The sequence below is a fragment of the Saimiri boliviensis genome, chromosome 9 (genome assembly GCF_048565385.1).
Source record: "Saimiri boliviensis isolate mSaiBol1 chromosome 9, mSaiBol1.pri, whole genome shotgun sequence".
Classification (NCBI taxonomy): Eukaryota; Metazoa; Chordata; class Mammalia; order Primates; family Cebidae; genus Saimiri; species Saimiri boliviensis.
In genome coordinates, this window is record NC_133457.1 from 98,756,733 (window position 1) to 98,772,318 (window position 15,586).

At 43.6% G+C, this 15,586-nt stretch overlaps 1 protein-coding gene across 2 annotated transcripts in view; it reads right to left on the reverse strand.

The window, feature by feature from the left end:
* Positions 1 to 15,042, reverse strand: part of PIGU (phosphatidylinositol glycan anchor biosynthesis class U) — a 120,818-nt gene extending 105,776 nt beyond the window's left edge. Inside the window, exon 1 of one of the 2 annotated variants that reach the window (XM_010342683.2) lies at positions 14,858 to 15,042. In XM_010342683.2, coding sequence (XP_010340985.1) covers positions 14,858 to 14,987 — 130 coding nt within the window. In that variant the 5' untranslated portion in view covers positions 14,988 to 15,042. The remainder of the gene's footprint in view (positions 1 to 14,857) is intronic. The other variant, XM_003932040.4, reaches the window with a different exon arrangement.
* Positions 15,043 to 15,586: the final 544 nt, after the last annotated feature.

Here is a 15,586-nt window from a genome sequence, read left to right on the forward strand (position 1 = left end):
AAATATATAGCAATAAGTGCCCACATGAGAAGCAAGGAGAGATCAAAATTGACACCCTATCGTCAAAATTGAAAGAGTTAGAGAAGCAAGATCCAAAAAACCTCAAAACCTAGCAGAAGACAAGAAATAACTAAGATTAAAGCAGAACTGAAGGAGAGAGAGACACAAAAAACCCTTCAAAAAATCAATAAATCCAGGAGCTGGTTTTTAGAAAAGATCAACAAAATAGACCACTAGCCAGATTAATTAAAAAAGACAGAATAATCAAATTGATGCAATAAAAAACGATAAAGGGGATATCACCACAGATTCCACAGAAATTCAAACCATCATCAGAGATTATTACAAACAACTCTATGCACATAAACTAGTAAACCTGGAAGAAATGGATAAATTCCTGGACACTTGCCTCCTCCCAAGCCTAAACCAGAAAGAAGTCAAAACCCTGAATAGACCAATAACAAGGGCTGAAGTTGAGGCAGCAATTAAGAGCCTACCACCCAAAAAAAGCTCAGGTCCAGACGGGTTCACAGCCGAATTCTACCAGACATACAAAGAGGAGCTGGTACCATTCCTTCTGAAACTATTCCAAACAATCCAAAAAGAAGGAATCCTTCCCAAATCATTTTATGAGACCAACATCATCCTGATACCAAAACCCAGCAGAGACTCAACAAGAAAAGAAAACTTCAGGCCAATATCCATGATGAACATAGATGCAAAAATCTTCAATAAAATACTGGCAAGCTGATTGCAACAGCACATCAAAAAGCTTATCCACCATGATCAAGTAGGATTCATCCCAGGGATGCGAGGCTGGTTCAACATACGCAAGTCTATAAACGTAATTCACCGCATAAACAGAACCAAATACAAAAATCACATGATTATCTCAATTGATGCAGAGAAAGCCTTTGACAAAATTCAACAGCCCTTTATGCTAAAAACCCTCAATAAACAAGGTATAGACGGAACGTATCTCAAAATAATAAAAGCTATTTACCACAAACCAACAGCCAATATCATACTGAATGGGCAAAAACTGGAAGCATTGCCTTTGAAATCTGGCACTAGACAAGGATGCCCTCTCTCACCGCTCCTATTCAATATAGTACTGGCAGTTCTAACCAGAGCAAACAGGCAAGAAAAAGAAATAAAGGGTATTCAAATAGAAAAGGAGGAAGTCGAATTGTCTCTATTTGCAGACAACATGATTGTATATCTAGAAGACCCCATCGTCTCAGCCCAAAATCTCCTGAAACTGATAAGCAACTTCAGCAAAGTCTCAGGATACAAAATCAATGTGCAAAAATCACAAGCATTCCTATATACCAATAACAGACTTAAAGAGAGCCAAATCAAGAACAAACTGCCATTCACAATTGCCACAAACAGAATAAAATACCTAGGAATACAACTAACAAGGAATGTAAAGGACCTCTTCAAGAACTACAAGCCACTGCTCAATGAAATAAGAGAGGACACAAACAGATGGAGAAGCATTCCACGTTCATGGTTAGGAAGAATCAATATCATGAAAATTGCCATACTGCCCAAAGTAATTTACATATTCAACGCTATCCCCATCAAGCTACCAATGACCTTCTTCACAGAACTGGAAAAAAACACCTTAAACTTTATATGGAACCAAGAGAGCCTGCATAGCCAAGTCAATTCTAAGCAAAAAGAACAAAGCAGGAAGCATCCCACTACCAGACTTCAAACTATACTACAAGGCTACAGTAATCAAAACAGCATGGTATTGGTATCAAAACAGAGATACAGACCAATGGAACAGAACAGAGGCCTTGAGGAGGCAACACAACATATCTACAACCATCTGATCTTTGACAAACCTGACAAAAACAAGCAATGGGGAAAGGATTCCCTATTTAATAAATGGTGTTGGGAAAACTGGCTGGCCATGTGCAGAAAGTAGAAACTGGACCCCTTCCTGACACCTTACACTAAAATTAACTCCAGATGGATTAAAGACTTAAACATAAGACCTAACGCCATAAAAACCCTAGAAGAAAATCTAGGCAAAACCATTCAGGACATAGGCATAGGCAAGGACTTCATGACCAAAACACCAAAAGCATTGGCAACAAAAGCCAAAATAGACAAATGGGATCTAATCCAACTCCCCAGCTTCTGCACAGCAAAAGAAAGAGTCATTAGAGTGAATCAGCAACCAACAGAATGGGGAAAAATTTTTGCAGTTTACCCATCTGATAAAGGGCTGATATCCAGAATTTACAAAGAACTAAAACAGATTTACAAGAAAAAAAAACAAACAAGCCCATTCAAAAGTTGGCAAAGGATATGAACAGATACTTTACAAAAGAAGACATACATGAGGCCAACAAACATATGAAAAAATGCTCATCATGACTGGTCATCAGAGAAATGCAAATCAAAACTACATTGAGATACCATCTCACGCCAGTTAGAATGGTGATCATTAAAAAATATGGACACAACAGATGCTGGAGAGGATGTGGAGAAATAGGAACACTTTTACACTGTTGGTGGGAGTGTAAATTAGTTCAACCATGGTGGAAGACAGTGTGGCGATTCCTCAAGGACCCAGAAATATTCCATTTGACCCAGCAATCCCATTACTGGCTATATATCCAAAGGATTATAAATCATTCTACTATAAGGACACATGCACATGAATGTTCATTGCAGCACTGTTTACAATAGCAAAGATCTGGAACCAACCCAAATGCCCATCGATGATAGAACGGACAGGGAAAATGTGGCACATTTACACCATGGAATATTATGCAGCCATCAAAAATGATGAGTTCGTGTCCTTTGTAGGGACATGGAAGAACCTGGAAACCATCATTCTCAGCAAACTGACACAAGAGCAGAAAATCAAACACCACATGTTCTCACTCATAGGCGGGCGTTGAACAATGAGAGCACATGGACACAGGGAGGGGAGCACTACACACTGGGGTCTGTTGGGGGGAAAGAGGGGAGGGGCGGCAGGGTGGGGAGTTGGGGAAAGATAGCGTGGGGAGAAATGCCAGATATAGGTGATGGGGAGGAAGGCAGCAAATCACACTGCCAAGTATGTACCTATGCAACAATCATGCATGTTCTTCACATGTACCCCAAAACCTAAAATGCAATAAAAAAAAAAATTGGCAGGCAGGGGCTCAAGTAGTTCAAGATCAGGCTGGGCAACATAAGGAGACCCTGTCTCTACAAAAAAAGACCCCAAAATTAGCTGGGGCATGGTGGTGTGTGCCTGTAGTCCCAGCTACTTGGGAGGCTGAAGTGGGAGGATCAATTGAGCCCAGGAGGTCAAAGCCGCAGTGATTCATGATCATGCTACTACATTCCAGCCTGGGTGACAGAGGGAAACCCTGTAACAAACAAAAGAAGAAAGAAAAGAAAAGAAAAAAGATCACTACGTATGTGTAAGGAGTGGCTACACATGACTTTAAACTTAGTAAGATGACCCTAAAGAAGGAAACCTAATGAATTTTATGATTCATGGTGGCCATAAAATAAAAGTATATTGCTCAAGACCATTATAACTGGTCCTTATTCTGGGACCAAAAAGAAACCTTCCTCAAGGAACTGCATAAAAAGGTTGCTGTGTAACAACTATTAAATTCTTCACTAATGGCTTTCCTGGAGGCCCGAAGAGACCACTGACTCACCAAATCACATCGCAAGCCATTTCTCAATCTTAACCAATGGCATCCTACCACAGAGTAGTAAAAAAGCAACTCTAGGCCGGGCACGGTGGCTCATTCCTATAATCCCAGCACTTTGGGAGGCCAAGGCAGGCAGATCATGAGGTCAGGAGATCAAGACCATTCTGGCTAACAAGGTGAAACCCCATCTCTACTAAAAATACAAAAAATTAGCTGGGCATGGCAGCAGGCACCTGTAGTCCCAGCTACTTGGGAGGCTGAGGTGGGAGAATCACTTGAACTTTGGAGGCAGAGTTTGCAGTGAGCTGAGATCGCACCACTGCACTCCAGCCTGGGCAACAGAGCAAGACTCCATATCAAAAACAAAAAAAAGCAACTCTACAGGGGAGCAGTATGAGTCTGCCCAGGACCATCACTCTCCACTTGCCTGGTTTAATCTAGATGAAAATTTTTGAGTACATAGCTAGAGGACAGACTGCACACCTTTCAGGCAATTGCCTAAAATGTAATTCATCTCAGATATGCTTTTGCTAGATATTGTACATCAGTGGGTTTGTTAATGTATTCTCTGGCAAATGCCTGGAGTGTGGCTCTGCTATACTAATGATTAAACATGGCATCATATTACTTAATTGATAACTGATCTGGGCAAAGGGTCAATCTCATGTAAAAACATTGTTTTGCCTTTCTTTTTTTGAGACTCACTCTGTTGCCCAGGCCAGAGTGTAATGGCGTGATCATAGCTCCCTGCAGCTTCAAGCTTTCAGGCTCAAGCAATCCCCCCACCCCAGCCTTCTGAGTAGCTGGGACTCTAGGTTCATGTCACCACACCCACCTAATTTATTAATTTTTCTGTAGAAACAGGCTCTCACTATATTGCCCAGGCTGGTAAAAACATTTTTAGCTTCTTCTTCGCCAATAAAACACCAAATGGCAGACGACGCCGGTGCAGCAGGGTTTAAAAAAAAAAAAAAATTTTTTTTTAAACCCTACCATGTACTACAATATTAAAAAGTTGACCAGGCACAGAGGTTCATATACCTGTAATCCCAGCACTTTGGGAGGCTGAGGTAGGTGGATCACCTGAGGTCAAGTGTTCAAGACCAACCTGGCCAATGCAGTGAAACCCCATCTCTACTAAAAATACAAAAAATTAGCCAGGCATGGTGGTAAGTGCTGTAATCCCAGCTACTTGGGAGGCCCAGGTAGGATAATCACTTGAACTTCGGAGATGGAGGTTGCAGTGAGCCAAGATCATGCCATTGCACTCTAGCCTGGGCAACACAAGTAAAACTCTGTCTAACCCTGTCTCAAAACAAACAAACAACAACAACAAACAATAAAAAAGTACATGGCTGGGTGTAGTGGCTCATGTCTATAATCCCAGCACTTGAGAGGCTGAGGCAGGTAGATTGCTTGAGCTCAGGAATTCGAGATGGGCCTGGGAAACATGGTGAAACCCTGTCTCTACCAAAAATACAAAACATTAGCCAGGCATGGTGGTAAGTGCCTGTGGTCCCAGCTACTCAGGAGGCTGAGGTGGGAGGATTGCCTGGGCCCAGGAGTTCAAGGCTGCAATGAGCCGTGATTGTGCCACTGCACTCCAGCCTAGGCGACAGAACCAGACCCTGTCAAAAAAAAAAAAAAGGATAGGAAGAGCATAAACTCAGAATATTTTTAATTAAATACATTTAGCTTTAATGATAAACTTAATACTAACCTTACTTTTCTAATTTTGGTGCACATGATTAAAAACTGTGACTTGCTAGGCTGAGGTGGGCTGATCATGAGGTCAAGAGATCAAGACCATACTGGCCATAGTGAAACCCCATCTCTACTAAAAATACACAAATTAGCCAGGCGTGGTGGCACATGCCTATGGTCCCAGCTACTCGGGAGGCTGAGGTGAAAGAATCGCTTGAACCCAGGAGGTGGAGGTTGCAGTGAGCCGAGATTGCGCCACTGCTCTCCAGCCTGGCAACAGAGCAAGACTCTGTCTCGAAAACAACAACAACAACAACAAAACACTGTGACTTGGTCTGCAGTGTTTGGAAACATCTAAGCTACAAGAGTACCAATATCCTCTTTAAAATAGTGAATCTACTCTCTATAAAAAAAGAATAATCAGGGCTGTCAAATTCTAATATACATAAAAATGTTCCAGTAGGCTGGGCATAGTGGTTCATGCCTGTAATCCCAACACTTTGGGAGGCGGAGGTGGGCGGATCACCTGAGGTCAGGCGTTTGAGACCAGCCTGACCAATATGGTGAAACCCCATCTTTACTAAAAGTACAAAAATTAGCCAGGTGTGGGGGCATATGCTTATAGTCTCAGCTCCTTGGGAAGCTGAGACAGGAGAATTGTTTGAACTCGGGAGGCAGAGGTTGCAATGAACTGAGATCACCCACTGCATTCCAGCCTAGGCAACAAAGTGAGACTCCATCTCAAAAAAAAAAAAAAAAGTTTCAATAATATCATGCAGAAAACACTTTTTTTTTTTTTTTTTTGAGACAGAGTTTCACTCTTGTTACCCAGGCTGGAGTGCAATGGCGCGATCTCGGCTCACCGCAACCTCCGCCTCCTGGGTTCAGGCAATTCTCCTGCCTCAGCCTGCTGAGTAGCTGGGATTACAGGCACGTGCCACCATGCCCAGCTAATTTTTTGTATTTTTAGTAGAGACGGGGTTTCACTATGTTGACCGGGATGGTCTCGATCTCTTGACCTCGTGATCCACCCGCCTCGGCCTCCCAAAGTGCTGGGATTACAGGCTTGAGCCACCGCGCCCGGCCAGAAAACACTTTAAAGTCAGTTTCACAAAGTGCCTATCAGGGGAAAAAAACATAAAGTCAATAAAGACACCCTAAGAACTCGGCTTTATGCCCTTCTTTTTCCTGGAGTATCCTCCAAAATAAAACCTGTAAAAATACACCAGAACATCCAAATAACATTTCTCACTTCATGGGACTATTTAGTTATTCAATAACTAATGTAGGATCTAAAGAATTATGGTCGACTATTCTAAAATGTAAGTTGTTTTGTTGTTTTTTTGATAAAGCCTCTCAACTCTTAACTGATAACTAGCCCATGAAGCAAGCTTTTAATTTTATTTATTTATTTTTTTAGGGACAGGGGCCTTAATCTTCTGCCCAGGCTGGAATGCAGTGGCCCAATCATAGCTCACTGCAGCCTTAAATTCCCGGGCTCAACCTCAGCCTCCCGCATAGCTGGGACTACAGGAGTGCACCACTGCACTTGACTAATTTTTATTTTTTGTAGAGATGGGGTCTTGCTTGCTCAGGCTGGTCTCAAACTCCTGGCCTCAAGCGATCTACCCATCTTTGCCTTCCAAAGTGCTAAGATTACAGTCATGAGCCACTATGCCTGGCCAAGAATTCTTAGTTACTTTGGTGTACTTTTCCTATGGGGGATAATAAAAGCATATCACCCTGTATAAGACAAATATTATCTTTCAGTTTCCCGTATCAGTAAGGACATAAACTTGTTCAAAAGCCGTGATATCTTTTATCATACATTGAGCAAAGATAGAAAAAAAAAAAAAAAAAAAGCAGTGATATCCTTTTATTTCTAGCTGAGAGGGCCTAAGAAGCAGCGTCACTCCAGGTGCAGTGAACACAACTAGCATTCAGATCTTTGTTTCTAAATATTCTCTAATAAAAAGAGCCAGGGCTCCTTGAAGAAGTGGTCAATTCCAGGGCTGAACTAAGGAAGATAAACCTGGATCATCTTATGGTTCTAGAATGTAATAAAGTGCTTAAAAAAAAAAAAAGTGGGAGAGAGTTATGCCAAAAGGACAAAGGGGTCAAGATGAAAGAGGTCCCAATGGCCAAAACTAGAATAATCCAAACAACAGAATGAATAAAGTATATAGTCCAGAGTATAAAATAAATATCCTAATCTATACTGACATAAATAAATAAATAAGCTTCTCTTCCCGGTTCTTCCCAGAGTTGGGAAAAGCTGGGTTGAGAGGGCAAAAATAAATAAATGAATGAATGAATGTGAAGAAATGACAACTCTTCCTTACAGAAGAATTTTAATTATTAAATACAAATGAATGAGAGAAATAGAAAAGTCATTGGAACACCTGAGTCATGACTGTTGCAGGTAAGATTAACCTATGAATGCAAAAACTAGTAGGCAAAAATGTAAAAAGAAATATTTGCAGAGCCCCAAAGAATATCCCCTAAAATGCTGATTAATTACAAAGGGAAACAATCATTTTACAGTGGAGAAATCTGGCAGACATTGCATTAACCAAGGGATTATGGCTGACATGACCAGCATTAGGGCATTTCAGTACGTACCCCTAATCCAATGCACTGAGAGGACCATATCACCTCAGTGGTATTCTTCCCCAAAATCCATTATCTCAATTAAACCACAAAAAAAAAAAATTAGACAAACCCAAATTGAGGAACATTCTACAAAATACCTGACCAGTGCTCTTCAAAGTGTCAAGGTTATAAAAGACAAGGAAAGGCTGGGCATGGTGGCTCAAGCTTGTAATCCCAGCACTTTGGGAGACCAAGGCGGGTGGATCACAAGGTCAAGAGATGGAGACCATCCTGGTCAACATGGTGAAACCCCATCTCTACTAAAAAAAAAAACAAATAAAAATTAGCCGGGCATGGTGGCGCACACCTGTAGTCCCAGCTACTCAGGAGGCTGAGGCAGGAGAATTGCTTGAACTCGGAAGGCGGAGGTTGCAGTGAACAGAGATTGCGCCACTGTACTCCAGCCTGGGTAACAAGAGAGAAACTCCGTCTCAAAAAAAAAAGAAGAAGACAAGGAAAAGCTAAGAAACTATCAGATAAACAACGAAGGAAATACAACAACTAAATGCGATATGGGGCCGGCGCGGTGGCTCAAACCTGTAATCCCAGCACTTTGGGAGGCCGAGACAGTGGATCACCTGAGGTCAGGAGTTCAACACCAGCCTGGCCAACATGGTGAAACCCCATCTCTACTAAAAATACAAAAATTAGCTGGGCATGGTGGTGGGCACCTATAATCCCAGCTACTCAGGAGGCTGAGGTAGGAGAATCTCTTGAATCCGGGAGGTGGAGGTTGCAGTGAGCCAAGATTATACCATTGCACTTCAGCCTGGGCATCAAGGGCAAGACTCTGTCTCACCAAAAAAAAAAAAAAAAAAAAAAGCAATATGGAATCCTAGATCACAGAACAGAAAAAAAAGTGAAAAAAAATGTAAAATCTATTTTTTGTTACACAGGTTCTGGTGCCGGGCTAAAGTGCATTGTCATGATCACAGCTCACTACAACCTCCGCAGCTTCCTCCTCCCAGGCTCAACCATCCCACTTCAGCTTCCCAAGTAGCTGGGACCATGGGTACGTGCCACCAAGCCAATTAATTTTTTTTTAATATTGTATAGAGAGGGAGTCTCCCTATGTTGCCCAGTCTGGTCACGAATTCCTGGGCTCAAGCCATCCTCTCACCTTGGCCTCCCAAAGTGCTGATATTATAGGCATGAGCCACTGTGCCCAGCAAAAATGGTAATATCTTAATAACAACTACGGTTTAGTTAACAGTATTGTACTAATGATTACTGTACTGTGACTATATAGGATACTAACATTGGGGGAAGCTGGGGGAAGGGTATACAGATCTTTCTGCACTATCTTTGCAAGTGTTCTGTCAGTTTAAAATGATATCAAGTAAAAAGCTAAAAAACAGGCTGGTGCAGTAACTCGCACCTGTAATCCCAGCACTTTGGGAGGCTGAGGTGAGAGGATCACTTGAGGTCAGGAGTTCAAGACCAGCCTGACCAACATGGTGAAATACAAAAATAAGCTGGATGTGGTGGCACACACCTGTAAATACAAAATTTACCAAAAATACAAAAATATATCTCTACCAAAAATACAAAAATAAGCTGGATGTGGTGGCACACACCTGTAACCCCAGCTACTCAGGAGGCTGAGGCAAAAGAACTGCTTGAACTCAGGTGGTGGAGGTTGCAGTAAGCCAAGATGGTACCACTGCACTCCAGCCTGGGCAACAGAGTGAGACTCTGGCTAAAAAAAAAAAAAAAAAAAAAAAAGGGCCGGGCACAGTGGCTCAAGCCTGTAAGCCCAGCACTTTGGGAGGCCGAGGCGGGCGGATCACGAGGTCGAGAGATCGAGACCATCCTGGTCAACGTGGTGAAACCCCGTCTCTACTAAAAATACAAAAAATTAGCTGGGCATGGTGGCGCGTGCCTGTAATCCCAGCTACTCAGGAGGCTGAGGCAGGAGAATTGCCTGAACCCAGGAGGCGGAGGTTGCGGTGAGCCGAGATCGCGCCATTGCACTCCAGCCTGGGTAACAAGAGCAAAACTCTGTCTCAAAAAAAAAAAAAAAAAAGTAAACAACAAAAAATAGTGGTATCTAGTCTCTAAATCCAGCTGCCTATTTGCAGGAAATAGAGATGACAGAGGAATATATTAAATTGTACCATGATATATAATCAGGAAAATTCAAACTATGGAGATCTGTCTGGATTCTTCGACAAATAAATATTAAGGAAAAGAAAAGGAACCTGGGACCCTAAAAATTGAGACTTAAAAGACATACAAAAACTTTTTCTAGGGGCAAGAAGACTAAGACTAAGGGCAAATGAGCTAGAAATGTTCATTTGAGTAATAAAACTTTTAAAAATACAAAGATGTCATTACTACAAAGTCAGGATAATAGTCACTTATGAGAAGGGTAAGGGGATTGTGATGGGGGGCTTGAAGTGAGTGACAAATTCTGATTCTTGACTTGAATGACAATTACAAAAATGTTCACCTTATAATAATTCACTAGGCAATACATTGTTATGTGTGGCTAATTCTGTTTAATTTTGTAATAAAGCCTTTTTTTTTTTTTTGGAGATGGAGTCTTGCTCTGTCACCCAGGCAGCAGTCCAGTGGCATGATCTCGGCTCATTGCAACCTCTGCCTCCTGAGTTCAAGCAATTCTCCTGCCTCAGCCCCCTGAGTAGCTGGGACTACAGGCTCCTACCACCATGCCCAGCTAATTTTTGTATTTTTAGTAGAGATGGGGTTTCACCATGTTGGCCAGGCTACTCTTGAACTCCTGACCTCAGGTAATCTGCCTGCCATGGCCTCCCAAAGTGCTGGGATTACAGGCATGAGCTTCTCCACCCAACCATAAAGGCTTTTTAAAGTAGTGATATCAGAAGTGTTCCTTCTGACCCTCTTTTTTTTTTTTTTTTTTTTTTTTTTTTTTTTTTTGAGACAGAGTCTCGCTCTGTCGCCCCAGCTGGAGTGCAGTGGTGCAATCTCAGTTCACTGCAACCTCTGCCTCCTGAGTTCGAGCAATTCTCCTGCTTCAGCCTCCCAAGTAGCTGGGACTACAGGCGTGTCCACCACACTTGGCTAACTTTTGTATTTTAAGTAGAGACAGGGTTTTACTGCATTAGTCAGGATGGTCTCAACCTCATGATCTGCCCACCTTGGCCTCCCAAAGTGTTGGGATTACAGGTGTAAGCCACTGCACCCGGCATTTTTTTTTTTTTTTTTTTTGAGACAAAGTCTGTCTCTGTCACCCAGGCTAGAGTGTAGTGGTGCAATCTTGGCTCACTGCAGCCTCCACCTCCTGGGCTCAAGCCATCCTCCCACCTCAGTCTCCCAGGTAGCTGGGGCTACAGGCACACACCACCATACCTGGCTAATTTTTATATTTCTTATTTGTAGAAATGGGATTTCACCATGTTACCCAGGCTGGTCTTGAATTCCTGAACTCAACTCATCTGCCCACCTCAGCCTCCCAAAGTGCTGGGATTACAGGCATGAGCCACTGTGCCTGGCAACCCTGATTCTCACAGCTGTAGTAGAGGTGGGTTTCTAGATAAGTACTAATAGCCTGGGCTCTACCTTGAACTCAAAAAACTAAACCTATACTAATTGTGAATCTTGGATGAAGGCTGAGAAAAGACTAAAATACAGCAAAAAGTTTCTAACATTATTCCTAACAGATATCTAAAAAAGATGATACTGGTGGAACAGCGATACATAAAGATTACTAGCTCTTCATACAAAACATTATTAGCTATGTGACTTTGGGCAAATGACCTAATCTCTCCATGCCTCAATTTTCTCATCTCTAAAATGGGGTTGATAACACTGTTTGCCATTTTAGAAATCAAATTAGGGCCGGGCGCAGTGGCTCAAGCCTGTAATCCCAGCACTTTGGGAGGCCGAGGTGGGCAGATCACGAGGTCAAGAGATCGAGACCATCCTGGTCAACATGGTGAAACCCCGTCTCTACTAAAAATACAAAAAATTAGCTGGGCATGGTGGCGTGTGCCTGTAATCCCAGCTACTCAGGAGGCTGAGGCAGGAGAATTGCCTGAACCCAGGAGGCAGAGGTTGCGGTGAGCCGAGATCGCGCCATTGCACTCCAGCCTGGGCAACAAGAGCGAAACACTCCGTCTCAAAAAAAAAAAAAAAAAGAAATCAAATTAGTGTATTAACATAACCTAAAGTGCTTAGAACAATATCTGGCATGTAAAAAGCATTATATCATTGTTAATTTCTTATTTTTTAAGAAGCTCCTGCTTTTGTCAAACGGGAAATTCATTCCTCAAAAATTTCTTTTTTTTTTTTTTTTTTGAGACGGAGTTTCGCTCTTGTTACCCAGGCTGGAGTGCAATGGCACGATCTCGGCTCACCGCAACCTCCGCCTCCTGGGTTCAGGCAATTCTCCTGCCTCAGCCTCCCGAGTAGCTGGGATTATAGGCACAAGCCACCATGCCCAGCTAATTTTTTGTATTTTTAGTAGAGACGGGGTTTCACCATGTTGACCAGGTTGGTCTCAATCTCTCGACCTTGTGATCCACCCGCCTCGGCCTCCCAAAGTGCTGGGATTACAGGCTTGAGCCACCGCGCCCGGCCCAATTTATTTCTTTTTCTTAAGACAGAGTCTCACTCCGTCACCCAGGATGGAGTACAGTGGCATGATCTTGGCTCACTGCAGCCTCCACCTCCCAGGCCCATGTGATCCTCCCACTCTAGCCTCCCAAGTAGCTGGGACTACAGGCATGGGCCAACCATGTCCAGCTAATTTTTTTATTTTTTGTAGAGACAGAGTTTTGCCTTGTTGCCCAGGCTGGTCTTAAACTCCTGGGCTCAAGTGATCCTCCCACCTCAGCCTCCCAAAGTGCAGGGATTATAGGCATGAGCCACCAAACCCGGCCTGGAAATTCATATGTATTTTAGTTACACTATCAAATAAACCAATGGATTTGTAGAAATAGGTAACAGAAAAGATATTTTTCCTATTGTAATAGATATGTTATTTGTGCCTGCCCAACATCAATTTTCCCTTCTTTTGGTAACAGAACCCTAGTTTTTCCTATAGGATAACTCCCCTTTTCTACATTTTAGGTGAGACTGCCTCCTCTCTAAAGAGTTAAATACATGACCTAGGCAGACCACAGTAATTGACTGAAGAATTGGCATATGGCCCAAATCAGTTCAACATGACTTAATTCCAGAGCTTTTGTTGCATTTATTTAAAAAAAAGAGGCCAGGCATGGTGGCTCATGCCTATAATCACAGCACTGTGGGAGGCCAAGGCAGGAGGATCACTTGAGGCCAGGAGCTTAAGATCAGCCTAGGCAATATATTGAGACCCCATCTCTACAAAAAGCAATAAAAAACAATTACCAATGTGTAGTGGCATGCACCAGTCCCAGCTATTTGGGAGGCTGAGTCAAGAGGATCTCTTGAGCCCAGAAGGTTGAGGCTGCAGTGAATTATGATCATGCCACTGCAATCCAGCCGGGGAGACAGAGTGAGACCTTGTCTCTTAAAATAAAATAAAATAAAAAAATCAGTCCATACTATAGCCAATCAAAATTTATTTGAATTTGGATTCAGGGCCCCTTCACCTAAAGAACTGATCATTCAGAAACTTAAAATGTCATGTCAAACCAGAAGGGGTCCTACTTTACTATTTTTAAATGCCTGACTTTTAGGGTTTATATAATCAACTGCTTTAAAAAATATCCCATTTAAGGTACACATTGAAGAAAAGTAATGCTTACAGATGTTGTACCTTCCCTCCCAAATGGTACAAATAAGCATGCTGATTTAGTCAGATCCAGATGATGGGTGGTTAACGAATCTCTCTCTCTAACCCCAACACTGGCCTCAAGCTCCAGACCCAAACCTGTGAATACTGTACTATCACCTACATGAGTGAATACAGTTTGTAAAAATTCATTGAACTTTACACTTAATATGCATTGTATGTATATTGTACTTCAGTTTAAAAAAAAAAAAAGTGGTTTTTTTTGGTTTTTTTTTTTAATCATCTAATTCTGGCCTCAACCTAAATCCCACTCCATTACTCCCCTGCTTTGGACATTTCACATCCTTGTACGTTTTTTCATCCTATTTCTGCTACCTGGAACTCCCCTTTTCTCTAATCTCCCTTTCAAAACCTTACATCCTTCAAGGGTCAGCTCAAATCCACATTCTTAGGAAAACCGGAAAGGGAGAGGACAGTTTATTCAGGGTCAGAATACTAAGGACTGGGTGGACACAGAAAGTACACTTTTTATAAATTATTTTAACGGTTTGTCTTACTAGCCTGTGCGGCTCCTTCAGCCCACCTTCTGTTTCTTACCGTAGGCGTTAGTATAAAACAATGTTTGATGAAAAACTTAATAAGGAACAGGAACAAAACCTGCCGTGTAAGTCCCAGACTGAGAAGAGACGTCTAAACATACGCTCTCCTCGCTTAAGCAAAATTAGTCTCCTCATCCCGGACTCCCTCCCACGTCTGCCCTCATCCCAGGGAACACTCCTCGAGATCCCGCCCCAAATTCCAAACTCCTCAAACCGCGACCCACAAGCACCTCCTCTTATCTCAACCCTTCCACAGGCCACACTCCACTGCCAAGACACTGAATGGGACACACCCCCCTCACATCCCCAACAATAGGTGGTCCGGCCCCCAGGACCCAAACCTCACCACGTGGTCCCCACACTCCCTCCCCTCACCAGCCCCGCCCTCTTCAAGGACCCCACAGGAGGGTCAGTTCTCTGGGAACCCCGCACTGACAGTCACTACCCCCGCCTCCCATTCACAGAGGCCGAGAGAGGGCAGGCGGGGCCTGACCACCTGCTCGAGCCCGTGGCCTCACCTCTCTTCCAGGAGCTCAGTGGGGACACCACCTCCACCCGCTCGGAAATAAATTCGGCCAGACTGGAGCGGAACAAGGCCGCTCGCACTGTCACAGCCACCACCAGCACCAGAGCCAAGGGAGCCGCCATGATAACTGGGGAGGGCGCGCAGGCGGGGAGGGAAGGAGAGGCGGAGGAGCCTGGCGACCTCCGTGCCACGCTCTGTAGTTCCGCGGGCGGGGACGCGCCTCCCTTGCCGCGGGAGCTGCTAGAGGTGGGGACTACGGCTCCCAGAAAGCCTTGCGGCGAGGAGGGCCGGAGCGACGGAAAGCGGGCGCCTCAAGCTGCGTGCAGAGTGTTGGGCGACGCCTTCTCCGATCACAGGTGCATTGTAAAACCGCGCCGCTAAAACGGAGCTGAAATTTTTTTTTCTTTGAGACTGTATCTCTGTCGCCCAGGCTGGGGTACAATGGCGCGATCTCGGCTGACTGCAACTACAACCTCCGCCTCCTGAGTTCAAGCGATTCTCCTGCCTCAGCCTCGCGAGTAGCTGGGATTACAGGCGCCCATCACTACGCCCGGCCAATTTTTTTTTTTTTTTTTAAGTCGAAGCGGGGTTTCACCTTGTTGGCCAGGCTGGTCTCGAACTCCTGACCTCAAGTGATCTACCTGAATTGGCCTCCAAAACGCTGGGATTACAGGCGTGAGTCACTGCGCCCTGCCAGAAATGTTTATCTTTTATGTTTGGT